Genomic DNA, 25,281 nt, shown 5'->3' on the forward strand with positions numbered 1-25,281 from the left:
TCTTGACGTGGTAAAACTCATGTTGTCTTTTCTTGTAACGCCTATCTATGACTGTAGGCCAAGAGAGCACATTCATTGTCATTCTCTGCCTCATCACTCAGTGATAACTCATTTCTTTTGTCATTTCAACTTTATCTGTGCTCATCTTGGGGAAACACTTTAGCGGTCAGACCCGTCACGACTCTTCCTACATTGCTGGAGAATTTTAAAGCCACGAACGCATAATGTCGGCGTATGAACGAATCGAAGAGCATACACAAGTCGATCTTCCAGCCCAGCAATGAAATCATGGTTGTGTTGTCATCCTGTCAAACAACTTTTATGGTTACACGGTTTCTTGCATTTTTGCAAATGACAGAACGCAAACTTTCTTTTTTCTTGTCAAATAACGTTTTTTGCTTTCAAATAATGAGATGAAATCATATGCTATACAATAGTGCAATTTTTTTTTTTTATGGACAGTGATTCATTCTGCAAAAACTCTTGCCAATAAAAAATAAAAAAGCGGGGTGGCTGACCAATCAGCAATCTATTTCTCTTTTTCATTCAAATGACATGATGACTTTAAGAATTTTTCTGTTTATTAAATAAAGACATTTTTTTCATTTACTTTCTTTCTTTTTGCTTTCCTTGATCTATTCATGTAAAACATACCCATAACGAAAGATATATTATGGGAGTACCTACCACATTAGAAGAACGTCAGCAATTATTAGACGAATTCAAACAGACCCTTCCGCCAACTGTAGTCAAAGATTTACCAGAATATGTAAAAAACTAGGAAATCATTTTTGAGAAATCAAAAGAGTGTTGGGGGGTTTTTTTTTGATGTGTGATTCTTTTATAGTTACTACTTCAATGTTTGGATGGTAATTTATGGAATTTTGTAAGTTCTTGATTTGAAACAAAACAAAGGCACAGAGATGAATCCAATTCATGGTGGGGCTTTTGTCTATAGAACGATGCCAAACAACAATTGCTTGATACGGTTGAATGGCGAACAAAGATGGGAGTCGATGATCTGCCCGTAGCCACTAAATACAACCGTTTGCCTGTTCTCATGGCATGTAGAGGGTATCGGCATATAGAGGACACTAATTTTACTGTTCAGCCTGGTATATCAGAAAGCACGATTCGAATTCTTAATTATGTAGGCGGAGACTGCTTTCACAAATTTGATAAAGAAGGACACCCTATTTTGATTGACAGAACGGTAAGAATGAACGGCTATTCTGTGGAAAAAAAAAGAGTCGAGTTTTTTGGTTGCCTCATCTATAAGATCGTCGGCAACATACTAGGGATATCACGATGCCAAACATTTAGGAAGCCATGTCACGTCAGAAGAGATCACGAATTATCAAGTAGCAGCCAATGAATTCTTGAATCGAGTCATCATGCCTGAAGCAACTGAAAAAGCAGGCCAATCGATTCATAGCGAAACCATTATATTTGACTGCACTCATATGAGCCTCAGACGTAAAGTAGCTAGCTACCCCCATCCTCGAGAAAAATAAGGACAGAAAAAGATGAGCTCACGATGCTGCCGTTCTACTAGAATTTCATATGAGCGCCATGTACCATCTGAAAGCAATAGCAGATATCGTACAGCACTATTACCCAGAGACGTTGCATCGCTTATTCGTCGTCAATGCGCCGTCAGCCTTTGTAGTCATGTTTAAAGTCATTCGGCCTTGGTTGAATCCTCGGGTAAGCCACGATGATCCTACTAAAGAGGGGATGCTTACTACTACTACTACTACTACTACTACTACTACTACTTCTCCTACAATGATGGGTTTCAGCTGCGGGTTTGATCACATGTTAAACGACTCTTCTCTCTGTCTTCCGTTTTTAGACGTTGGAGAAAATCCATGTTTTGGGTAGTGACTATCAATCGGTGCTTTTAAAGTACATTGATCCAGAGAATCTACCAGAGTTCCTCGGCGGTCAATGTCAATGCAAACACATGCCTGGAGGCTGTGTTCCTATCCTTCCTCAAAAGTCGAGCGACAAATTCCAGGCGACGGCCGACAATGAGAAAGTCGCCACTGTATATAATACAGATATTATGCAAGCTGCGTTGAAAGACAAGAGCCTATCCTCATTGCTGTCGGAGGATGAAATAAAAGCAATGGTAGGCTCTTCTGGATAAGCCCTATTTTTGTAAACTCTTGTGTGCCAATAAAAACACAAAGAAACACTTGTCCATGTAAAAAGTCGATCCATCACTTTAATGGGGGGGAAAGGGGGGAATGCAAATGAAGTAAAAAAAGAAGAGCAATAAATTTCCCTTTTTTAGAAAGGATCTCTCTTTCTGTCATGAATATGACTTTACCAAAAAATCTTGGGTTGTTTCGATGCGTTATCTGTCATTCAACAACAATGAATCTATCGAACAAAGCCTTTTTTTTTCCGTATATAAGGAAATCAAGCAGCAAGCTGATCAAAGAGTTACTTATCATCGCATCCGATTTCCTGTCTTTATCGGCAATAGATGAGAACCGTATCCGCGATGGATCACTTGAGATTTCTAGAAGCATGTCGATGCTAAAAACCTCATTTTAGGATGTTGATTATTCTAAAAAAAACCAATTCGGAAACATCAGGAACAGAATAAAAAAGCATTGGTTGGTTTATTTCCTTTTTCAGTTTTTTTTTACTTGCTTATATAATTGATGTCTGGAACCATCTTTGGACCCTGTTGAAATTTTTTTTTTTTTTTCTTTGGAAAACCCCTATTCTCATCTCTTTTTTTTTTTTTTTTTTTGACAAAAGGTCTTTGTTTTTCTATTGAATCATGGCCATGAATTTATAACTAGCGTCTGTAGGATGTCGTCTTACTTTCAATGCTAGGGCCATCACTTTTTGGAAATCTATATTACATCAAAACCACTTGATCCCGGAATATACCGTGGTTTCCCTTTCTTTTTTTGTTAAATTTAGACTTTTCCCTCTTGCCTTTTTGTGCAACTCACCACCCTTTTTCGTTTGTTGATCTGCAATTCAAATTGACAGGGAAGGATGACAGGGTCCAAAGGATAAAGGTATATCCACGGTGGATTTCGTAAGCGAAAAAGAGAAAAATCCTACAAAGGGAACACATCCCTATGTATGAGCTAGATAGGCCAAGTAAGCCTATAGCCGTTCTATATATCCTTCACCAATAGAACTTGAATGACCTACGTTTTTGTTTATCTATCGAAACGATAGCAACTATTCTTGAAAGCCATTGATTTTCTTCTTTTTTTTAAAAAGTGAACGCACATCCCGAATGGTGAGAGATTCAAGAAAAAAACCCTGTGTAAAGTAGGAAAACAGAAAACGTTGATTGGATAACGAGGAAATATCAGGGTTTAAGGGTCTGGTCTCGGATAAAGGTTTTCTCGCCTACTGTTGGTGATTGTTCAAGTAGGCCTGTTTTATTCCCGTATAAACAACATTTGTATAGGTCAAAAAAAAACCATCCCTTTTTCCCTTCTTTCTCCTCTTCTCCCCTTCTCCCCACCCCCCATTTTGAGTTTTAAATACAAGAAAAAAAAAAAAAAAAAAAAAAAAAAAGTCGACATCAGAAAGTGAACATCATCATCCACCGTTCAACCCACGCATGATTGTTTCTATAAGGAAGCCTTCTACATTCACGCACACTGAGAGATTCAATTTCTAAAAGACGTCTTTCAAGGATAAAGAAATACCATGTGTCCTCTCTTCATGGGGTGTTAATAACACCTGTTCTAAAGCCTCTCTTATTCCTCTCTATGTCAAAGGATGCGCGTCCCTTCTTGGCTGCTTTTTCTTTCGTTATGAGACAATATCACTTCTGTGAGCTCAAAAAGGAACACACCTTTGAATGATTACCATAGAAAGAAGTTATTCCGAAAACTTTTTTTTTTTTTTTTTTCTTGCCGTTCTCGATCCGAAACAAATGAGATAATGAAAACCTGAATTCTTTTTTTCAAATAGAAAGAGAAAAAGAGATGCGAGAGAGAGTTTCATAATCATTACTACTTTTCATTCTATAACAGTAAAGATGTATGCTTGCCTAAAAAAAGAACCCTTCAAGTGTGCAACAGTAAGGAACAAAAAAAAAAAAAAAAAAAAAAAAAAAAAAAAAAAAACCAAGTTGTTTTGTTATCAAATGAATGATTTTCAATGACCGGCGTATATGAACTCCACTCGGCCAATCTGAGTTTCACTTGAAGGATAATGATCTCTTTCATACAAGTTTTGAAAGAAAAGGAGGAAGCATTTGCCAAGGGTCTTCTTTCATAAGCCAAAAATGCAAGATCTAACCCAATCTATTCCCGTTTGTGTAACACAATATTTAATTCAGCTAACTTTTGACTTGATCGAGTAATCGATGCAACAAACAAAAGGGCTTACAGAAAAAAGAAAAAAACCTACTTTGACAGGCGATTCCTATTTTCACAGAAAAAAAAAAAATAAAATAAAAAAAATCTTTGAAACGACCCCCAATGACTCTAATTTGCGGTATGTTTCTTTCCCTTATCCAACAGAAAAGCAGTGAGTTTTAAAGAAAAAAAAAAGTATATAAAGACGTTTTATGGAAAAAGCAGTGATGGTTTTGGTTTTTTTATTTTTTAAAAAAGAGAATCTTTTATATTCAAAGCATCTTTGATTTTTCCTGATTTTGATCATTTCTACCTTCTTTTTCATATCTAACAATGTCAGTGGATGAAGCAGCAACACAAAATAGTACTTTGAACCATAGCTTTGAGCAACAGAACGAAGGGCCCAATGATATAGAAGCTAAATACCCCAACCCAGCATCATCGTCTTATCCTCCCATTCCTCTTTACGCCCCACCTACCATTGCCAATCCAGGCCCTCTGGGTCTATGTGCAACTGCACTGTGTACCTTTGTCTTGTCTCTTCACAACGCCGGTGCTGGTTTACCAGCCGATGGTCCTAATAATGTGGTCGTTGGTACCTCTATGTTTTATGGTGGTCTTGTTCAGGTAGAATAAGAATGGAACTCGATCTTTTTTTTTTCCTGTTACACAAAATCTTAACTCCTCTTTCTCTCTCTCTCTCTCTCTCTCTCTCTCTGTCATTCTAGTTATGTGCCGGTATGTGGGAGTTCAAAACAGGTAATACATTCGGTGCGACCGCTTTCTCGTCCTACGCCGGTTTCTGGCTATCCTACGCTTGTATTTTCATTCCTGGCTTCAATGTCACTGGCGCTTATACAGATGCCAATATTTTGAAGCAATCGCTTGGTCTTTATTTATTGGGATGGGCTATTTTCTCAGGCATTATGTTGATCGCTTCACATCGCTCCAGTATCGGTCTAGTCACTCTGTTTTTCTTCCTTTTCCTCACCTTTGTTATGTTAGCAGCAGCCGAATTCAACCATAGTCTGAAAGCAACTGTAGCTGGTGGCGTTTTCGGTATCCTTGCTGCACTTTCTTCATGGTACAACGCTCTTTCCGGTCTACTTACAAAAGACTCTTCTTACTTTACCTTACCCGTCGGTCGTCTCCATTAAGAAACGTCCCCCTCTTTTCTTTATCCTTTTTACGCCTTATTTTTATATGCACAATGTAATCGTCCCTTTTTTTTTTTTTTACAACATATAGAACACCCTTAATTATTTTCTGTAAATTATCATTATCAGTAGTTCCAGACGGCATGTAGTGTTGGCTTTCCAAGCATATCATATACATATTTCTTTATTCCCTCTCTTTACAGCATATCATACAATAAAAGTAAAGAGTCTTTTTTTTTTTTTTTTTTTTGATCTTTCGACGAAAAACTCGCCATCGTAGCAGTTGCAACGTAACAAGTTTTTTTTCTTTTTTTTGCCACCGTCACTCATTACACTCACTCATGACACTCACTGTCTCTTTCATTGTCTGTCATTGAGATCCGCGGAAGCAAACAAAACGCAAGAAAAAAAAATTTTATGATGAGGTTTTCTTTTTTGTCAATGGGACGGTTCAAATCAGCAAGCAAAAAAATAAAATAAAATAGAAAGCCTTTTAACAACGTATAAAAGACTCTTTTTTTCTCTTTACACTAAAAAAAAGATTTATTTTTCTTTTCTCTAGACTGTAGAAAAAAATGGTACATGTTTATAAGAGAAATGCGTTGTTTGTCGATTTTTCTTTTTATTCTATGGAGCAGCAAAACCTTTTTTTTTCCGCAAGTCCAACGTAAGTGCATCTACAATAAAGCGCGCGCACACGCCTATTAGCCAAATCCCCGCTATGACATGAGAAACCAAATTAACTTTATTAGGACGCTCGTACTGCTGACAAATAAATAGTAGTAGCGATTGCCATGTCGACTTCTAAAAGACGTCCGTCAACTCTACGACACTTACATTCAAAGGAAGCACCCCTTCTGGGTTAAAGCCCTAACGACTCCTTGTTTCATCGCGTGTCCGTCTGCGATAAGAGTTTTTTGCCTATTGCTTATACATAGGCTAGTCCCGTAGAATGTGTCTATCCATACATTTTATTATTTTTTTTCTTCCGGTTACCGAACGTAATTAAAATGCGCACGGTCGATATCTGAACTGCTTCATTATATACATCTACATAGAAGAAATACATCATGATTTACAAGCGCTTTATCTTTTGTGGTCTTGCAGGAGGCCTCCTCAAAACGCGCCACAACATGATACTCGTAGCGAAAGAAAGCGAGTACCACGTAATAAGATAATTCAGATGGTTATTTCGTACTTCAACCGTAGGCGCTCTACCCACTGGAATCCCTCTTTCAATCAATGAATACTCTCTGGAAGGCTTGACATCTGATCCAACAAACAATGACGTAAAACGAGATGAGTTTTCTCTGGCTTTTTTTTTTTTTATTTTTTGGGTCCTCTCTTTCGTCGTTACCTGAGACACGTTCTATCATGATAGGTTGTGCATTCGTCAACTTGGCTATCGTTTCTACATCGGCCCAATACCACTGGTTTCCTTCAATATCATTCTCTGGTGTAAATTTATTTTTCTGTAGAGAGTGTGAGCGACCCACAGTACCACACACACACATCCATTTTTTGCTTTTTTTACTTTACCTCTTCATTTGTACGTATCAAGCCGATCACTTCTACTTCATCCGTTACTAAACTATCAGGTCTCGTCGACGGGTCTCTTTTATCGGGCGAAACCCATCCTCTCTTCACCAACACGGTTGTGCCATTATCTCTTTCAAAAGGCGTAATGATAAAGTAGCCCACATTACCGTCGCCTCTTGTTCGTGGTCCCAAGAAAAACTCTTGGTCGTGTCTATATCGACCTTTCATATACACTTTACGATATTCATAGTCCTCTAAAGTATCGGGGCTTGAGAAGAAAAGAAAACGGATGGCCGTATGAGTTTTCCTCCCCCTTTTTTTGTGGGTTTCTCTGTGTTGCTCTGTGTTGATAAGGGCAATAAGTGAGTGCCCCCCCCCAACTGACGCCTTACCTTATACGTTTGGGTAAAGGAATGGGCGCTTGATATAATCGATCTTCCAACGTTCGAATCAAATTGACTTTCCACCGAAGTCTTTGTACTTGCCAGCAACCAAGATAAAATGTGACAAAAGGAATAGTACACAATAAAGCTGTACTCACGTTAAACTTGCGTTTCCTGGGTGTGTACGTCTCTTTTATGGTCGCTTTCGGTGTCGCTGTTGTCTCGGTCACTTGCTGTGTAAACCATCTACTATTCTGAACAACCAGCTGCTGCCTCCTATGGCAGTCGTTCTTCAAGCGTTGAAAACAGTTCTGGCTTAATCGTCTCCACATGACAGGGGAAAGTCGGGAATGTCAAATAAATAAAAAAAAAAAAAAAAAAAGGAAAAAGAAATATTTACGTTATGCAGCACTAGAAATGAAAAAAAAAACTGGGGAAGTAACCCAAAATATATAAAAAAGCTTTTTTGATCATTTGCCCGTGTGACGGCCGATGGTTGGTTTTTTTTTTTTTTTTTTTTTTTTTTTTTTGCCCAGTTTATTTTTTTTTCTAAAACAGAAAAAAGAAATAGATCTACTTTGATTCTCAATCGATCTCAACATGGTAGAAGAAAAAAAGAAATTAACAAAGCGTGAAAAAAAGGCAGAAGCTTTCAAAAAAAGAGCTAAAAAGGCTCAGTTCACTGAGGACATGGCTGTTCCTGCCTCTGACGACCCACCTGCAGTTGAAGAAGAACAACCACAACAACAACAACAACAACAAGAAAAGGCAACAACGGAACAAGCAACTACCATCACCGCTTCTCAGCAGAACACGACGACTACGAAACGGAAAGCAGAAGGCCAACCTATTGATACACCCAAAGATGAATCCGCTGAAGAACCTTCAAGAAAGAAAAATAAAAAGAATACCCAATCCAAAGAAGGAGGAAATCAGCACCGATTTATTGTTTTTGTTGGTAAGCAAGCTTTTTGCACGTGGGATCTCAAACAGTATGATATCCTTACGACTTTCTTTCCTGAAAGGTAATTTACCCTATACAACAACGAAAGAAGAGCTCGCTGCTCACTTTGAGTCCGCTGGAAATGTCAAATCAGTGCGACTCTTAACCGATAAAAAGACAGGAAAACCTAAAGGCTTTGCTTTCATGGAATTTGAGAGTGCTAAAGACCTCAAAGTACGTCCTATGAATTCACACGTTGAAATAGACGGGTGCATGGAAGGAATACCATTTGACCTTTTTTTTTTTTTTATTTTATTCATGTTACAGAAAGCTTTAGGTTTCCATCATACATTCTTCAAAAAAAGACAAATCAACGTTGAATTAACAGCTGGCGGCGGTGGAAATAAGAGTGATGCACGTAAAGAGAAACTTAAAGTGAAGAATGAACGCTTAAGAGAAGAACGAGTAAGTTGACTTTTTATGTGTCAGTCCCTTCGTACTCGGTCCATATTAACATGATGATGGTTGCCTCTTGATAGCAAAAGAAGTTCACTGAAGCCAAAGGAAAGAACGAACAACAATCATCGTACCAATCTTCTAATCAAGAAGAAAGTTAAAAAACTTGAAATCATTTTCACATAGTCACGTAGTCATCCATATCATTTAGCCGGATCATTTCAATTTTCGTAAATTACCGTACAAATTAAACTTTTTTTTTTTTGGGTTCTATTTTTTTCAGCATTCGTTCCACTCATTTCACCAAGATGTCATTTAGACTAGATCCCTTTCCTCAGCTTACAAAAATACTTTTGAATTCCTTTCTTAATGCTCGTATTCTCATCTTTACAACTGTCATCGCCAAAATCACTCTAGATCGTCTTTATAAATACTCAGTGGTAATAACTGAAGAACCGGTTTACAAAAAAAAAAAAAAAAAAAAAAAACTCTCTCCACGATACTAAGTATGTCTCTTCTATGATGTAAAAATGTGACCTTGTTAGATCGTCAACCCTCTAGCTTATGACGCAGACGGAGAACCTACTTTGGATATTCTCGAGTATCAAAACCCCACAACCGCCGATAGCGTTTTCAAAGCACTCAATAGCTATGGCCAAAAGGGCAGACAAGCTTACTTGAACTATTTATTTTTCGACGTCATTTTCGTTCTTGCACGCACCGTGCCCTTTGTTGTCATCTGTACATGGGCGTATGAGAAGGCACCCGAGCGTTTCCGTCCTGGCGCTTGGATCCCTCTCTTGAACGCGATAGTCGATTTATTCGAATCGTTCATGCTTTTCGGCGTCATCAAAGCCTTTCCTCAACGCAACAAGACGGCAGAAATGATCACATGCTACGTGATTCGCTTCAAAATGCTTACCTTCAAATTCACTTTGGGCTTGATGTTTGTTTCGCTGTTGGTCGGTGTCTATTACGGTTTCCACGGATTGTTGGCAGAAAGTGTCGTATTGGATAAAGGTCGAAGAGACAGAGCAAAGGCCAGAGACGATATTCAAGAAGTCATCCGTCAATCAGCAGCTCGACGTGCTACTGCAGCCGCCGCGGGTCGATCCAAACAACTCGATAAAAAAGTATTATAATTGTAGAAATATTTCCCATCTCTCTCTCGCGTCATAATAGCAATCTATTTATTATGCATGTTTGTTTGCTTCCCTCTCTGTAAATAAAGTGTCAACTCTTCCCCGAAAACTATTGAAACAAAAAAATAAAAATAAAAAAAGAATCGAGCTCTAGACTGGCAAATGAGTAGTATATAACCTCACATGAAAAGAATGGACTATCAGCAAAGCAAAAGTGTAGCCGTAAGGAAGCGATCCTTGGACAACGCGATTGAGAAGGGGCGGGGTGGAGTGGAAAGGATGGACTTTTTTCTTACGGTAGTATAGATCCCTCTGTCGTATTTGAGGGTAGATGATATACAAATATTAAAGATATAATTCACTTTATGAAGGATAAAGATGAATTATACACTATTGCAAACCAGAAATAAAAAATAGGTTAGTTGCTTGATCACTAGATCAAGCCATGGATACGTTTACAACTCCACCCGCTCCGGGTAGATGCGTCATCTCCTCAAGGGAGAATTCTATGCTTTTACGGTTCAGAAGACGTACGTCTTCTTTGAGTAGAATAACTCAGCTGTCAGTTTCTAGGTTCCGCAATATGAAGAAGATATTTACATTTTTGCAGTAGATATTTTTCTTCTGGGGGTACTTGACTTGATTCAAAATAAAAACCTACTAGTTTGATCTCGTTAAGCTTTTTACTGTTTTTAATTAAGTGATATTTAACTCTACAAGTCGTCAAATACCACAATTTCCATGTCCTCGGTGGCGAAATCATTGGGTTGAGGAGCGTCTGCATTGGTTATTTGGGAAGGAGCGAGTAGTGGGGCCTGACCTTTATTCTGATCAGAAAAAAAGGGGATACCTTGGTGAAGTTGCTTTACATGTTCTTGGGTTATCCATTGGTTTTCAAGAAAGGTTTTAGCTACCGAGAAAGCTACAGGTTTACGGATGTAATCGAGGGCTCGTAGGCAGCGTTTGGTGTGGAATTCAGAAGCTTTTGCGTTTTTGTCAGCTTCAGAGAGGGTGAGGAGCTCAGGGTGGCGCAGGATAGTCCCAGATAAGGGATCAAATTCATCAATCGTGGAGATTTTAGCCTTTGCAAGGCGGTTGCGGATGGTGGGGACATAATCATTGTGTACCAGAAGGCCTACAATTGTCTTTGTGGGGAATTGGATATCGAGAATTCGTGACGTTGCGATATGCAATTTTGCCAATTTGTCTCGCACGATAGAGATTTTCTCCTTGAGGCGACAGGGAAGGTAGAGATACTGGAAACCTTGGTTGTCTGAGATAGGTTGGAAGGAGCGAGCCGCTGTTTTGCGGGCGGCCGAGGTGATTTTGCGCTGGGCAGTAGGGTTTCTGAGACCTTTATAAGCAGCGGCTTGGTAGGGAGACTGTTGCTTGGTTGCGCTGGAAGTATCTGCTGGGCTGGGAGCAGGGGAGCAGGTAGCGTATTTGGAAGCAGTGGAGCCTTGACCAGTACGAAAGAGAGACGTAGAGTCAGTCTTTGGGGAGCTTTGAGTAGGGACAGTAAATGTAAAGTCTCCTGGCTCTCTTGGAAGAGCGTCTGTCATTGGTGAATCATCCATAGTGGAAGAGGGAGTTTTAATGAGGCGCTGTTCCAGCTCTTGGATACGCTTTTTAAGGGCCTCATTTTCCTTGGTAAGCGCGGTGTTGGCAGCGGCGAGTGTCTCAAGATGAGCAAGTCGCGAGGTTTGTGCGGTGACCAGCTGGAAGAGTTCGACAATATAAATAGGTGCATCTAGAGGCAGAGGGATTGTAGTAGATACGCCTATAGGGTTGGCGATACCAAAGATATTGGGATCTTCCAAATCCGGAGTTTGATTCAATGGGGCGGTAGCAGACATTTGCGGAGTAGCGGGTGAGTGGTCGGAGGTTGCACTAGGACCAGGCGTAGGTTTGGTTTTCTTTATGGGGTTGGTAGTAATTTTTCCCATGGCAAAAAGAGTATCGTTAGAAAAAAGGTGAGTTGAGATTTCCGATAAGGGACGTTTGCAACCGCTAACTAAATTTGGGTGATCGATAGTTGTTTTATCTAACCGCTTATTTTGCTTATGGCTAGAGCGGAGGGTGCGAGGCAATGGGGATGTCTTTTCAAGAGATGGGGTTTTCGCAATCGCGAAATCGTCTGCACTTTTGTCGTCAGATGAGGACGAGGGTAGTATCAAACTGCTTGGTGGAGGTTGCTGAACTTGTTGTTCTGGTGCTAGCTGTCTGTTATCGACGTTTGCTGGAGGTTTGGTGGTAATGATGTGCTGTTTAACTGTATTGGTAATGGTCACGTGACGAAAAATACCTGTATCCCCCAAAAAAAGTGATGGAAAAGCGGAAGAAAAGGGTGCTGGTATAGTATAGACAAAGTGTATGTTTTATTTAACGTGGTATATAACCGGATCCCTATAGGGCAATAAAAGGATACCACTCGAGCAAGCTTATATAAAATAAGAGAAAAAAACTATAAAGTCAAAAACTTATAAGTTATATAAAAGGGGAGATATGGCTAAAAAATCTACTGGGTAGTAGGTAAAAAAGGTTGTAGGTCGCGTTGGAGATAGTGCATCAGATCACGAAAAGTTGTCGGAGCTGCCTGTGTTGCACGCATGAAAAGGTAAATCGGGAAAGGGGGCATTTGGCCGCCTGAAAGTCTAAGGTCCGAATTGTGACTGAGTGGCAATTTGTTTGGTTTTTTTTGGTTTTTTTTTTTTTTTTTTTTTCTCTTTTTTTTTTTTTTTTTTTTTATTTTTTTTTTTTTTTTTTTTTTTTTTTTTATGAGGAATCATGTTGTTGGTCGCCATCACAGACGATGAACCATTTCAAGAGTGGGATGCCACTAGTGATGAGAGCCGCACCTGTGAATTCAGCGTCAGGGTGGCATATTTGATCAATTTCAAGCATTATTTGGCATAGAATCGGCCAATAAGTAGTCAAGTGTTGGTGTTGAGCGGTCAAAGGATGAGTGCGCTCAGCTGGTGAGGTAGAAGGCTTTTTTGTTGGAAGATATGTGTTGAGAAAGTAATCCAAAGGATTAGGCTCAATCGTCGGTGGCAAATTCAGTCGAGCAGAGACGGAAAGGCATTGGAGGAGATGGCTTCGAGATGCATGGGGGGCATGGCACCGAGTGCAGCCAGCAGGACGGGCCGGTAACCAACCCATTCGCCACCTTATTAGTCTACTTCGATCAAAAATGGACATGGGGATATATAAGATAGGGTCAATTCCTAGCTGTGAGCGACATGCAGACAGTAGTACTGGCGGTGGGGGATTTGTGCGGGTGAGGATGGTTGTGTGGTGGGTCTGGCGATATTGAAGATAGTGTTGATCTTGTTGTTGAGGTTTACGGCAGACCTCTATTCGTAGGTTAGTAGCGGGAGGTAGATTGTTCCATAGTAAACTTGAGGCTATAAGACGCTGCCAGCGATAGTTGGCGGTGGTACAGGAATGGATAATTTTCGTGAGTAAAGTAGTGTCGGGAAGAAGATGGACGCGGCAGATCATCTGAACATAAGTCTTTGAGCGCGTTGGGACATGGTTGGAATATTATTCATGTGTTTGAAGATGGCTGTCGAGCTTTTGGCATGACCACCGAATAGAATTCTTAGACACTGATCTTGAGCTTTATCAAGTAGGAGAGCTTGCTTAACGAGGAGTGGTGAGATGGCAAGACCATATTCCATGATTGGACGAATCAGTAGGCTATATAGGCGGGTGGCGGTTAGTTTGCTAAATGAAGGTGAGCGTAGGCCCAGGGGTTGAAGGCTCGTACGCATCACAGTCAATGCTTTTTGCACGTTGCGTTTTAGCAGGCGGTTTGTGTCGATTTTTCCGTTGATGTCGAAAGGGATACCCAGATAGACGAATGAATCGGCACAAGGCATTGCAGTACCATATAGTTTCAGCGGAGGAGCACCAAAGGCAGTAGGGGAATTAACAATCACGCATTTAGCAGGGTTCCAGCGGTACCCTAGGCGGTGTGAATGTTCTTCAGCTTTTTTGAGTAAGCGTGGCATCAGGTCAGCTGTAGCTATCAGCACTACATCATCAGCATATAACAGAGAGTTGACCCAGACGCCTCCAAATTCTCTTTTGGTGGGCTTGTCAAAGGCACGATTAACAGGGTAGCGGGTAGTACGAAGATATGCCGGGAGGCTGTTAATATAAATCGAGTAGAGGAAAGGGGAGAGAATGGAACCTTGGAGTACACCTGTCACTGGATGAAATGTTGGAGCAGGCGTGTTTTGGACAAGAACTTGGATGTGAACATTATCAAAGAGGCTCTGGAGGAGCGCTAAGAGTGGGGTCGATATATGAAGCTCGAGGGCTCTCCAGATAATGGTGCGATCAACAGTGTCATAGGCCGATTTTATATCGAGGAATGCGAGGACGGGACGTTCATTGTAATGGTCTTTAGCATGTTGTTCACAAATCTCATGGAGGCAGAGAGCCTGATCTAAAGCACTACGATTTGCACGGAAGCCACCTTGGACTATATCTAACGGAGGAGCAGTAACAGTTAGTAGATCTTGCAAACATAGTTCAAGTAATTTTCGGAAGACAGATGTTAAGCTAATAGGCCTGAAATTGCCGGGATCCAGTGGGTTGCCTTTCTTATATATAGGTATAATTTGGGCTATGGTCCAGGCTGTAGGGATGGCTGACCATTTCCAGCATAAACTAAATAAAGGGACGAGGAGAGAAGTGAGATCTTTGGCAATAGGTAGTAACATTTCAGTGCGAATGTGGTCAGCGCCTGGTGCCTTGTTTCGAGATAGTTTTTTCAGAATCATGGTTGAGATCAAATCAGCAGTGAAGGGACAATCATGGAGACTGTCGGTATCAGAGAAGGTCAACGGGTGGGGTCCAGTGGAGCTGGATAGAATGGGTTGACGGTGTTCTGGGAGATGATCACCTGCAAACACATTCCGTAAATGTCGTGACATATTAAGGGCTGCTGCTGCAGGGCCGTCTGGGTGATTATACTGAGGGGTGGTAGAGCGGCTTTTACGAATACCTTTGATAGTTTTAATGGTTTCCGCAAAGTCACCGGTCGACAAACGAGCACAGAATTGTTTCCAAGTGTATCGCTTTCGCTTTTTACATTCACGTTTGAAGGTTGTGTCTAGATCTACATAAGCGTCATAAAGTGCTAGTTTGGTGGTTGGATGGGATTCAGTACGCCAATGATAGCGAGCCTGTTCCCTGCGAGAAGCTAGCTGAGATAAGAAGGGGGTCCAAAACCAAGATTGACGATCAATATTGGGTGCTCTACTACCTACAGAGTCGTCAAGGCAAGAGTGGATGATAGTGGTGAGATCGACGGCCATTGTATTTATAGTTAGGGCCGGGTGCGGAAGGTCATTGCAATCTAAGAGGTGTCTTAGTTGCGATCGGAGGGATGTGGTCCTTTCAGCAAAGAGTTGAACATAGAAACAATTAGGTTTCAGTAGTTTACCCAAGTTCCAAAGCCTGCGAGGGTGCTTTTGCTTAGGTGGAGGGCGAAGGGGATTATGGAAGGTGAGAGTAATAGGATGGTGGTCAGATCCAAGGCTAAGATCAGAGCGGACGGTGAGGTGGGGCTGTAAGAGGTTGTTCGTAGATAGCATCAAATCAATGATACTCTGGAAGATACCACCGTCTGAGGTGGTGCGTCGGCAGCAATAATAGGTGGGCTGTCCATAGGTATGCTCAGCATTCCAGCAACACAAACCAGTTTCTGTAATCCAATGGGCCAAAGCATAGCCACGTTGCGTTGATTTTGAATCGCCAAGTAATTGGGCATGTCTTGCATTAAAATCACCACAGAAGATAGTGTTGGTTTGGTTGGGGTTGGGATTGATGGGTAAGGAGTGGAGTACGTCAAGGGCTTCGTCATCGGGCATTGAAGGCGGAAGGTATAAACAGTGGATCAGATAGGTGGATATTTGACAGGTTAAAACATAGGGAGAAGACGATGGAAGATGGATAACAGGGTAGGTACATTTGGGATTGATTAGTAATGTAATGCCTTGTTGTCCTCGAAAACCATCGCCTTGTACTGGGAGGCCATAAGTGTGATATTGTTTCCAAGAGGTCGGGTATCTATAAGGAGGAAGTAACCAAGTTTCTGTTAGGAAAATTAAAGTAGAATCATAAAGTGCATCAGTTAATAAGGAAACTGTATGTCTGGCAATGCCATTGGCATTCCAGCAAGAGAGAGTCATTGTTTGACTACTCATTAATGAGTTGTTGCAGGTTCACCGACACCTGAAGGGGTGAGAGGGGCATTGGTAGGGTCATTGGTGATAGGTATGGTCATTTCCATGTCCTCGGTGGCGAAATCACTGGGTTGCGGGGCGTCTGCGTTGGTTATTTGGGAAGGAGCGAGTAGTGGGGCCTGACCTTTATTCTGATCAGAAAAAAAGGGGATACCTTGGTGAAGTTGCTTTACGTGTTCTTGGGTTATCCATTGGTTTTCAAGAAAGGTTTTAGCTACCGAGAAAGCTACAGGTTTACGGATGTAATCGAGGGCTCGTAAGCAGCGTTTGGTGTGGAATTCAGAAGCTTTTGCGTTTTTGTCAGCTTCAGAGAGGGTGAGGAGCTCAGGGTGGCGCAGGATAGTCCCAGATAAGGGATCAAATTCATCAATCGTGGAGATTTTAGCCTTTGCAAGGCGGTTGCGGATGGTGGGGACATAATCATTGTGTACCAGAAGGCCTACAATTGTCTTTGTGGGGAATTGGATATCGAGAATTCGTGACGTTGCGATATGCAATTTTGCCAATTTGTCTCGCACGATAGAGATTTTCTCCTTGAGGCGACAGGGAAGGTAGAGATACTGGAAACCTTGGTTGTCTGAGATAGGTTGGAAGGAGCGAGCCGCTGTTTTGCGGGCGGCCGAGGTGATTTTGCGCTGGGCAGTAGGGTTTCTGAGACCTTTATAAGCAGCGGCTTGGTAGGGAGACTGTTGCTTGGTTGCGCTGGAAGTATCTGCTGGGCTGGGAGCAGGGGAGCAGGTAGCGTATTTGGAAGCAGTGGAGCCTTGACCAGTACGAAAGAGAGACGTAGAGTCAGTCTTTGGGGAGCTTTGAGTAGGGACAGTAAATGTAAAGTCTCCTGGCTCTCTTGGAAGAGCGTCTGTCATTGGTGAATCATCCATAGTGGAAGAGGGAGTTTTAATGAGGCGCTGTTCCAGCTCTTGGATACGCTTTTTAAGGGCCTCATTTTCCTTGGTAAGCGCGGTGTTGGCAGCGGCGAGTGTCTCAAGATGAGCAAGTCGCGAGGTTTGTGCGGTGACCAGCTGGAAGAGTTCGACAATATAAATAGGTGCATCTAGAGGCAGAGGGATTGTAGTAGATACGCCTATAGGGTTGGCGATACCAAAGATATTGGGATCTTCCAAATCCGGAGTTTGATTCAATGGGGCGGTAGCAGACATTTGCGGAGTAGCGGGTGAGTGGTCGGAGGTTGCACTAGGACCAGGCGTAGGTTTGGTTTTCTTTATGGGGTTGGTAGTAATTTTTCCCATGGCAAAAAGAGTATCGTTAGAAAAAAGGTGAGTTGAGATTTCCGATAAGGGACGTTTGCAACCGCTAACTAAATTTGGGTGATCGATAGTTGTTTTATCTAACCGCTTATTTTGCTTATGGCTAGAGCGGAGGGTGCGAGGCAATGGGGATGTCTTTTCAAGAGATGGGGTTTTCGCAATCGCGAAATCGTCTGCACTTTTGTCGTCAGATGAGGACGAGGGTAGTATCAAACTGCTTGGTGGAGGTTGCTGAACTTGTTGTTCTGGTGCTAGCTGTCTGTTATCGACGTTTGCTGGAGGTTTGGTGGTAATGATGTGCTGTTTAACTGTATTGGTAATGGTCACGTGACGAAAAATACCTGTATCCCCCAAAAAAAGTGATGGAAAAGCGGAAGAAAAGGGTGCTGGTATAGTATAGTGGCAGTACATCACGTTGTGGCCGTGTCGACGCAGGTTCGATTCCTGCTACCAGCAGAACTTTTTTTTCACCTCATTTTATACATGAGGTGCGCGTAATTGCTTGCTTAACCCTTCGTTTTGCTAAAAAAAAAAAAAAAAAAAGAAGAAAATGAGCTCTGCAAGACAGGATATCATCATTTACATTGCAGTGAATAGGTAACTTTAATCAGTACCAGATTATAGTTATTAAAATCCATTTGATCGTCATCAAGTAGAAGCATATGAAGCTAAATAAAATAATCAAGCATTGAAAAAAAAAAAAAAAAAAAAAAAAAAAAGGGCAGCCATTTTTTTTTTGAAGGTGATTTATTGCTTAATGTACAGTAGTCGGCTTAGTTTACAAGAAAAAGGTACAAGTGTGTATTATTATAGGAAGGAAAGTCTACGTTTCATCATTACAGACATGCGTAGACAATGGAATTAATTTTAAAAGTATGTGTAAAAGATTGAAGGGTTGCGAAGTAATAAGTAGGTGTTAAGTATTAGCGGTATGCTTTTAATTTATAGGAGAATGTACATCGGACGAGCCTGTATTATTTGAGCTTGATACTCGACTGTTTATTGTATCCTGACGTATTAGCTGATGTTGTTGTATGGATGGTTGTCCTTCAAGAGTACTCAGCTCCGTAAGTGATCTGCTTGTTGGCAAGCCTGACTGAACAGAATATGTATCATTATTTACTTGTTCATTAACTGAAATTTGTGATTGAGTCCATTGTGGTAAGCTTAAACTTTCATGCTGGTTTGTTATGCGTTTAACATAAACAGCGGCACTAAAGCACAGCAAAGAGGTTAGATCAATCATTGGATAAATGTAGATTACAAATTGTAACTTACAGCTTTTTCCTAGAATATGATAACCGAGCCTTTCCTCTCAATTTTTCTCCAAACTTTGACCGAGGAAAATTTGATGGATGCACAATAACAACTGTATCGATTAAGAACGAATGATTGTCGAGAACAGCATTAACTATCAAGGAAACTACAGCACGAGCATGTTCATTAATAGTTTCACGTCCATTTTCAGGTAGCTTAACAGAAGCAATGACAACAATTTCATTGTCGTTTTGGATGATGATGCTGAGGACAACAAAAGCATAATCAGCATATCAGATTGAAAATTATGAATGCAATCTATCAATTTCGTGAGCCTACCTTCCAGCTATTGTGCTTTCGCATCTTTCAATGCAGTGTTCGACGTCCATAGGGAAGAAGATGAGGCCATTACGAGTTATGATATCCTTCATAGAGCCTAAAACGTACAAGCATTGACCGTCTTCAAACATGGAATGCTGCATTGTATTTCGGCTCTCTATACGTCGCCGCATATTCCAGAGAAAGCCTACATCACCTGTTCTAAGATATTTTATATTCGGATCGCTTCCTGCAATTGTCGCTTCGAATACTTGCGCATGTTCTGTATCACCTGAAGAGTAAGTGTAAAAACTTTTTGCATTACTGTCAGACGATACCCATATTTCACCGATGACATTGTTAGGGCACAGAGTAAGAGTAACTGGATTTACAATTGCTACCATTGTGTTGCTAGGGACAATACCGGAATCGTTGAGAACAATGACACGGCTACTATCCCTACTATCTATAGGATTTAAATTAGCGTGTATAACACCTTGGCGTAACCAATAGGTGTCAACAGCAATAGTAATAGGCTCCATAACCATATACGAGCGTGTTGTAATCATTGGGTTAGCCGCATGACTATAGATACTACTAAAAGTACCTTTTTCAGCTTTATGCTTATAGAAGAAATTAGCCATATATTGATACATATGAGGGTGTGAACGATCATCAGAAGCAAGCATAATATTTTGGACGCCTTTTAAGTTGAGATGTTTGTATTCAGCGTAGTTTTTCATACGATTCATTGCAAACTGGACCAAAGCGTTGGTAACAAAAACATCTTTCGCCTTGAAACGTTGCAATGTCTCGAAGAAGAAAGCCGGGTTGATATAGAAATCAGCTGAGGGTATAAGTGTCGTATTGCAGCCTATATTGTGTTAAAGTAATGAGTATGTCATGTTTTTTTTTTTTTTTAAGTTATATGAGATTTCAAACATATACCAACATAAACACCACAGAATAATGCATGAAGAAAGCCAAGGCCTTCATATGTCCCCAAACCAGTTACAACAATGCTTCGTTGATATCGCATTTGGCACGTCTTAATCTGTGTTCGACATTGATGCAAAATTGTTTCATGGCCCAGCATAGAGTAATAACGACGACCATCCGATGTGTTCTGCACTAAAATCAGAGTGGGCGATTTTCTGTCTCGTCTAACCCATTCAGGGCGAATGATAAAACCGCTCTCTTTGCCAAGCATCTTATGATGCTTGGGTGCTTTTGACACATTGACGGACTCGGGCATATGATAATGATTCTTGATACTGGCTTCTCGGATAACCGATTTGACGATATTATTCTTCAGAACATTATCGCTGTTAGAATTGACAAGAATAGTAGTAATACCAAGGTCTTTCGTAATCTCAACAAATGCTTCTGCAAACTCTTTGATGCGATGAGGATGCTGTTTTTGAACTTCGATGTCGATAGGTTCCAAAGGAACAGGAACAATTCCCATAGCTAAACAGGCATAAACCGAAAAAACGTAATCAATGCTGAAAGGGACCATGACCAAAACTTTGATTCCTGCTTTTAGGCCTTTCTTCGCTAACAACGTTGCAACATTTGCTGATTTATAGCTCAATTTCTTCCAGCTATAGGGTTTCGTATTAGTAGTATTCGTACCAGATTGAGTGGCCACAGTAAAAGCTGTATTATCAGGAAACATCGTAGCTCGATGATTTAAGATGTCGATGATATTTGTGAAAGCAGAAAGCTCGAATCCACTACGTTCATCTTTGACAATGCTCACTTTTTCCATGCTAGTATGTTGCTGCTGAGGGTAAGGGAGAATTATCCCTGTTCTAATAGCCGTCTCATAAGCTTGCGTAAGCGTCCAGAAATTCTTGCCAGATGTGTCCAAATTCTCTGCTAGATTGAAAATAGTACGATCAACATCCATTTTTACGTGCGTCATGGTGAGATAGCCTCGTAGGAAGTATGATTTGGTCATGATTGGATGAATAAAGCGACGCCCATGAATTAAATGACGTGCTAAACCGTTAGGCTTCACAAAGGATATGATGTAGGGTCGTAACCCGTGAATTTCAATGAGTGCTTCATCTATCTGTGTGGCAATGCTGGCCAATTCAGAGCGACTTTTCACTTCTGCTTCACATACGATCACTGGCAAATGCTGTTCCTTCAATAAAATGTCAAAGACAGTGCTACAAAAAAAATCCAAGTAATTGAAGTGCGTGAGTACGAGCCTTTTTTTTTTTTTTTTTTTTTTTTTTTTTTTTTCAATAGATACTCATTTTCACTGCGAGTCTTACCAATGCTCAATATGCGTACGATTCGTAATTGTTTTTACCAGATCACTAACATAAAAAACATCCTCTACACCAAACTCTGCTCCTAGTCGTTGTTGACGAATACGCTCTTCATAAGGTCCCAGAATAAACAGTCGACCACTAATAATTGCCCCGTTCAAACCAGTTCTTAAATAGGAGCCTTCACACAATTCCGGCTGCATTGTATCGGGAGATACAACAATTGGTTTAGCGTGAAAGATAGCTTCAGTATGCATTGATAATCCCCAAAATCCACCGCCAATAGATGATGAATCTACCCATACTTCACCCACTTTGTTAGGAGGACACAGTGTGGTAGTTTCAGGATCCACAATGGCAACGGTGGAGTTGGGCATACAAAAACCGAAAGATCCCTTGCATACTGTGCCGGCATCAGTTGCATGTTCACTCACTTTTATATTGGGTCCGGCTGCCAAAACTGTAATTTTGTCCTGCTTTAAAGCTTGAGCATCTAGCACACAAGAGAAAATTTCTCCCGATTGACTGGAAGACAAAACCTTTTTTGTTTTCATGACAGGTCGAGTTACTTGCTGACCGTCCTCGAGTATCATCGTTTCTTCTGTTAGAATATGTTCTTCAGTAAAGGCTGGGCCTAAATGGTCGCGCATACTAATTATCTTGCCGCCATATTCGGGCAAGGAAAGAATAGGGTGAACGACGTTAATAGGGTAAACTGAATTTCCTAGTGGTCGTAATAGTTTATCAGCAATGTATTGGTTCGTTTCACAATGGATTGTATGAGTATCAGTAATCAGATGGCGTAATGATGAAAGATCAGGTGTAACTTTTTTACTGAATGATTTTACTTCTTTGGTGTGATGAGTGAAATACTTTGTAATGTTTATCAGCGATGTATAATCTGCTAGAGCCATCGTAGCTATTAGGAACGTAATTGGAAAAGATAAGTAAACCAAATACCCAGTACATACAATTTTTACGAAAACTGTAAAGGCGATGAACTGTCGAAATTTACCTTTATACTTTGATAATACATAAATCCAAACAGCTGGAGTATCTATAATAAACCCGCCAGCAAATATCGTGATATTAGCGGCATAAACGGCATATAGCACAGAGAGAATCAGTCCGACTTGTTGTCTAGGTTCAAAATAGGTTACTACGGTTTCGGGCCCTTTTGCACTTCTTTTAGGGTTGACTTCGATGTTTTCTTCATCTTTTACTGTAACTTCCGCCTCCATGGTGCTTGCATGAAAAGCAGCGCACTGTTCCATTAATGATTTATGTGTCACAGTTACACCTTTCAATTCGCCACAGCTGGATTTTACGAATTCAATATATGCCGTCTCAGGCAATTTTGGTACAGGAGGATAACGTTTCTCTTTTTTTGAAGGATACCAAAGACCCAGATTGTTGGTTGTAACCCAAGTGATATTGGGTGGCAATTCTGTGGACTTGGCTTGCATCTCTTTGATGAATGCTTTATGATTATACTCCGTAGTCAAAATTAGATAGATACTGGTCAAATTCAGTATGAAGGTCAGTTCAGAAAGATCGTCGGTAGTATTCACTGGAACAGCAGTGACACCAGCAAAAAAACAACCAAATAATGCTGGAATGAATTCAAGGATATCGGATTTGCGATAGATGAGCGCAACACGCTCTCCGCATTTGACCCCTCGTTGTTTGATGGTACGGGCAATCTTCTCAGCTTTTGCATTGATTTTTTCCCAATTCACGTTCATTGACTCTTTGCCCTTCTCATCGACCAGTATAAAAGCTTCTCTAAATTGCGCCGAGCTCATGGTTGCTCTATACCGTAGAATCTCGGCCAGATTAGAAAAATCATCCGTCAATGACACCTTTTTATCTGCATCTAGAAGCTTGAAGGGAATAGGTCGACCTGGCACTGGTGACATTTGCTGTCCGGCTAATTCAGCAAGCAACATTTGATCGACGGGGTCACTGAAAATAAGCCGAGGGCGTGGTGCGGGCTCTACTGCCTTGAATGATGTAGCCATGTAATTTTCGCGATATCGACTACGTATATTACTGCTCATTTGCCGGGAACGTCGCACACTTTTACCTCGACCTGCTGCTGATGTCATATACGGATCAAAATTGGAAAAACTGGGTTGATGCGACATTGTGGATTGTCGTATCCTGCCCGGTGTGGAAGTAATAGATGGCTCTCTGCTGTTATTGCTGCTTTGCTGTTTCATAGCTGCCGCTGAAACAGAAGAAGTTTCTATAGTAAGATCAATACAGATTAATATTCTCTAATGTGTCCTCAGTTTGAATAATTTCTTAAGATGTTACCCCAGTCAGTCATAGACTCTGTATCAGCGATCATATCTGACTGTTGCTGATGATACATAAAAGATGGATACATAGTATTATTCATCGGTGAGTGCTCATGTTTCGATTCAAAAGACGGTGTTCTATGATGCTGAGCAAATGGTGGAATCATACGTGTGGGTGTTGGCGGTGGAGGTAGGTTGCTCATGAAATTTGATCCACCAGGAAACGTAAGCGGAGCTGGCCGGAATCCATAAACAGACGAGGTAGGCTGTGGTCGATAAACTGGGCTCAAAGGAGCATTATTATTTTGAGAATAAAGTGGGGGCCTATTGTACGCAGAAATTGAACGAGGCTGAGGTTGCGGGTAAATTGGATACATATTCCCTCCCACAAATGCTGATCGTGATGGACCCATCAAAGGATCAACAATTTGCCTACTGTTGCTGTACATCGAGACAGGAGGGAAATTCTCAGGCAAAATAGGTCGAGGAGAAGGGAGCTGTTGCGGAAGTGGTTGTATTTGACGATTCATGAAAGAAGGAGAATGTTGTTGCTGTTGCTGGTGCATATGATTATCACTCATATAGTAAGCATAACCCTCTGTTCCCTTCTGTTGCTGTTGCATATTAAAATGGCTTTGTTCCATTAAATTTGCACCAGCTTCTCTGTGCGATTCCTTTGGCGAATGAGAAGGCGATGGTAGAAAGTCCAAAAAATCAGTAACATCAGCTGCACTAGGTTCATTCGCTAGATCTATTGTAATATCGTCATTTGTCGCATTAATATCTGTTTCTGTCGTTGATAAAACCTCAGTCAGCCGATCGCTCTCTCCATCGATAACATTTCGTTCACTGAAATTGCTGTTGTCTTCTTCAGAATTCGACAATGATGCCAATAATTTTCTTTTTTTCTTATCATATCCTTTTTGAGTGATATCGCCTTCTTCTAATTCAAGTTGAAGAGCCTTTAACTTCATTATAATGTCATCAGGAAGATAGTCATACGAAAAGGTTGACATTCTGACAGAAGACAGTGGTCAAGGCTAGTTCAGTCAAGTAGATACGAAAGAAGGGGAGAAAGTAAAAAGGAGTATTCTTTTTTTTTGAAGTCGTGTCAATCGCTCAATATTGAATATGTAGAGATAGTTTTAAGTAAAGGAAAAGTGTATTGTATCTGTTCAATGTTTGACAGACAACCGAATAAAGACGAAAGAAGCAATATATGCGGAAGTGATGGCCTTAGAAGATTACTTTCCAAAATTTTTGTTCGGCGCAATGATTGCTCATCATTGTTCCATTCTTTACGGCACGTCATTTAACGGTTTTTTTTTTTTTTTTTTGACAAAGATCGTTTTATTGTATGTTTCCCAAAATAGCCTATATATTTAGAGTCAGTCTGATTACTTTGGAATACGCTTACAGTATTTTAACTAATATTTTAGATGAAATACATTTTTTTTTGGACGATTAATATTTTTATTTTAGATGAGTTGCAATTGTGTTGTAGACGAAAATATAAACCGTTCAAACAATGAATCAAATCCCAAAAACTTGTCAGTATTGCGAAACAAAAAAAAAAAAACAAGAAAAAATTACCGTACTATTCCTTACCTGTAATGATCTAAAT

The 25,281-nt window shown here is 40.6% G+C and overlaps 9 protein-coding genes and 1 non-coding gene across 10 annotated transcripts; 5 read left to right on the top strand and 5 right to left on the bottom strand.

Annotated features, from left to right (window-relative positions):
- The first annotated feature begins 557 nt into the window (after nt 1-557).
- BDF20DRAFT_870673 (CRAL-TRIO domain-containing protein) lies at nt 558-2,606 on the top strand. Its single transcript, XM_053081063.1, has 6 exons — nt 558-769; nt 848-886; nt 959-1,213; nt 1,299-1,476; nt 1,556-1,707; nt 1,856-2,606. The coding sequence occupies exons 1-6, from the start codon at nt 674-676 to the stop codon at nt 2,150-2,152; spliced, it is 1,017 nt and encodes a 338-aa protein (XP_052936562.1). The 5' UTR covers nt 558-673; the 3' UTR covers nt 2,153-2,606.
- A 2,076-nt stretch (nt 2,607-4,682) lies between these two features.
- On the top strand, nt 4,683-5,506 carry BDF20DRAFT_819830 (GPR1/FUN34/yaaH family-domain-containing protein; the record flags this gene model as incomplete). The annotated part of the gene is made up of 2 exons (XM_053077489.1): nt 4,683-4,976; nt 5,078-5,506. 2 exons carry the CDS (start codon nt 4,683-4,685, stop codon nt 5,504-5,506), a joined length of 723 nt encoding a protein of 240 aa, XP_052936563.1.
- A 1,075-nt stretch (nt 5,507-6,581) lies between these two features.
- Nucleotides 6,582-7,760, bottom strand: BDF20DRAFT_819623 (SURF1 family-domain-containing protein; the record flags this gene model as incomplete). The annotated part of the gene is made up of 4 exons (XM_053077472.1): nt 6,582-6,775; nt 6,864-6,978; nt 7,046-7,313; nt 7,438-7,760. The coding sequence occupies 4 exons, from the start codon at nt 7,758-7,760 to the stop codon at nt 6,582-6,584; spliced, it is 900 nt and encodes a 299-aa protein (XP_052936564.1).
- A 198-nt stretch (nt 7,761-7,958) lies between these two features.
- On the top strand, nt 7,959-9,110 carry BDF20DRAFT_870691 (uncharacterized protein). Its single transcript, XM_053081064.1, has 4 exons — nt 7,959-8,386; nt 8,454-8,605; nt 8,699-8,836; nt 8,911-9,110. Exons 1-4 carry the CDS (start codon nt 8,029-8,031, stop codon nt 8,986-8,988), a joined length of 726 nt encoding a protein of 241 aa, XP_052936565.1. The 5' UTR covers nt 7,959-8,028; the 3' UTR covers nt 8,989-9,110.
- Nucleotide 9,111: 1 nt separating this feature from the next.
- Nucleotides 9,112-10,144, top strand: BDF20DRAFT_1000888 (uncharacterized protein). Its single transcript, XM_053074603.1, has 2 exons — nt 9,112-9,267; nt 9,373-10,144. Exons 1-2 carry the CDS (start codon nt 9,136-9,138, stop codon nt 9,967-9,969), a joined length of 729 nt encoding a protein of 242 aa, XP_052936566.1. The 5' UTR covers nt 9,112-9,135; the 3' UTR covers nt 9,970-10,144.
- Nucleotides 10,145-10,841: 697 nt separating this feature from the next.
- BDF20DRAFT_799104 (uncharacterized protein) lies at nt 10,842-11,279 on the bottom strand (the record flags this gene model as incomplete). Its single annotated transcript, XM_053076330.1, has 1 exon — nt 10,842-11,279. A coding segment is annotated over one exon (438 nt), but the record flags the coding sequence as incomplete, so codon positions are not given.
- A 1,525-nt stretch (nt 11,280-12,804) lies between these two features.
- Nucleotides 12,805-13,332, bottom strand: BDF20DRAFT_800994 (uncharacterized protein; the record flags this gene model as incomplete). The annotated part of the gene is made up of 1 exon (XM_053076380.1): nt 12,805-13,332. A coding segment is annotated over one exon (528 nt), but the record flags the coding sequence as incomplete, so codon positions are not given.
- Nucleotides 13,333-16,426: 3,094 nt separating this feature from the next.
- Nucleotides 16,427-16,834, bottom strand: BDF20DRAFT_808969 (uncharacterized protein; the record flags this gene model as incomplete). Its single annotated transcript, XM_053076578.1, has 1 exon — nt 16,427-16,834. A coding segment is annotated over one exon (408 nt), but the record flags the coding sequence as incomplete, so codon positions are not given.
- A 1,048-nt stretch (nt 16,835-17,882) lies between these two features.
- Nucleotides 17,883-17,953, top strand: BDF20DRAFT_t85. The gene has a single exon. It is a non-coding gene; the product is annotated as a tRNA-His (tRNA).
- An 818-nt stretch (nt 17,954-18,771) lies between these two features.
- Nucleotides 18,772-23,273, bottom strand: BDF20DRAFT_820289 (uncharacterized protein; the record flags this gene model as incomplete). The annotated part of the gene is made up of 5 exons (XM_053077528.1): nt 18,772-19,018; nt 19,094-19,946; nt 20,021-21,249; nt 21,358-22,273; nt 22,370-23,273. 5 exons carry the CDS (start codon nt 23,271-23,273, stop codon nt 18,772-18,774), a joined length of 4,149 nt encoding a protein of 1,382 aa, XP_052936570.1.
- Between the last annotated feature and the right edge of the window lie 2,008 nt (nt 23,274-25,281).

The sequence above is a fragment of the Mycotypha africana genome (genome assembly GCF_025528875.1).
Source record: "Mycotypha africana strain NRRL 2978 chromosome Unknown BDF20scaffold_5, whole genome shotgun sequence".
Taxonomy (NCBI): domain Eukaryota; kingdom Fungi; phylum Mucoromycota; class Mucoromycetes; order Mucorales; family Mycotyphaceae; genus Mycotypha; species Mycotypha africana.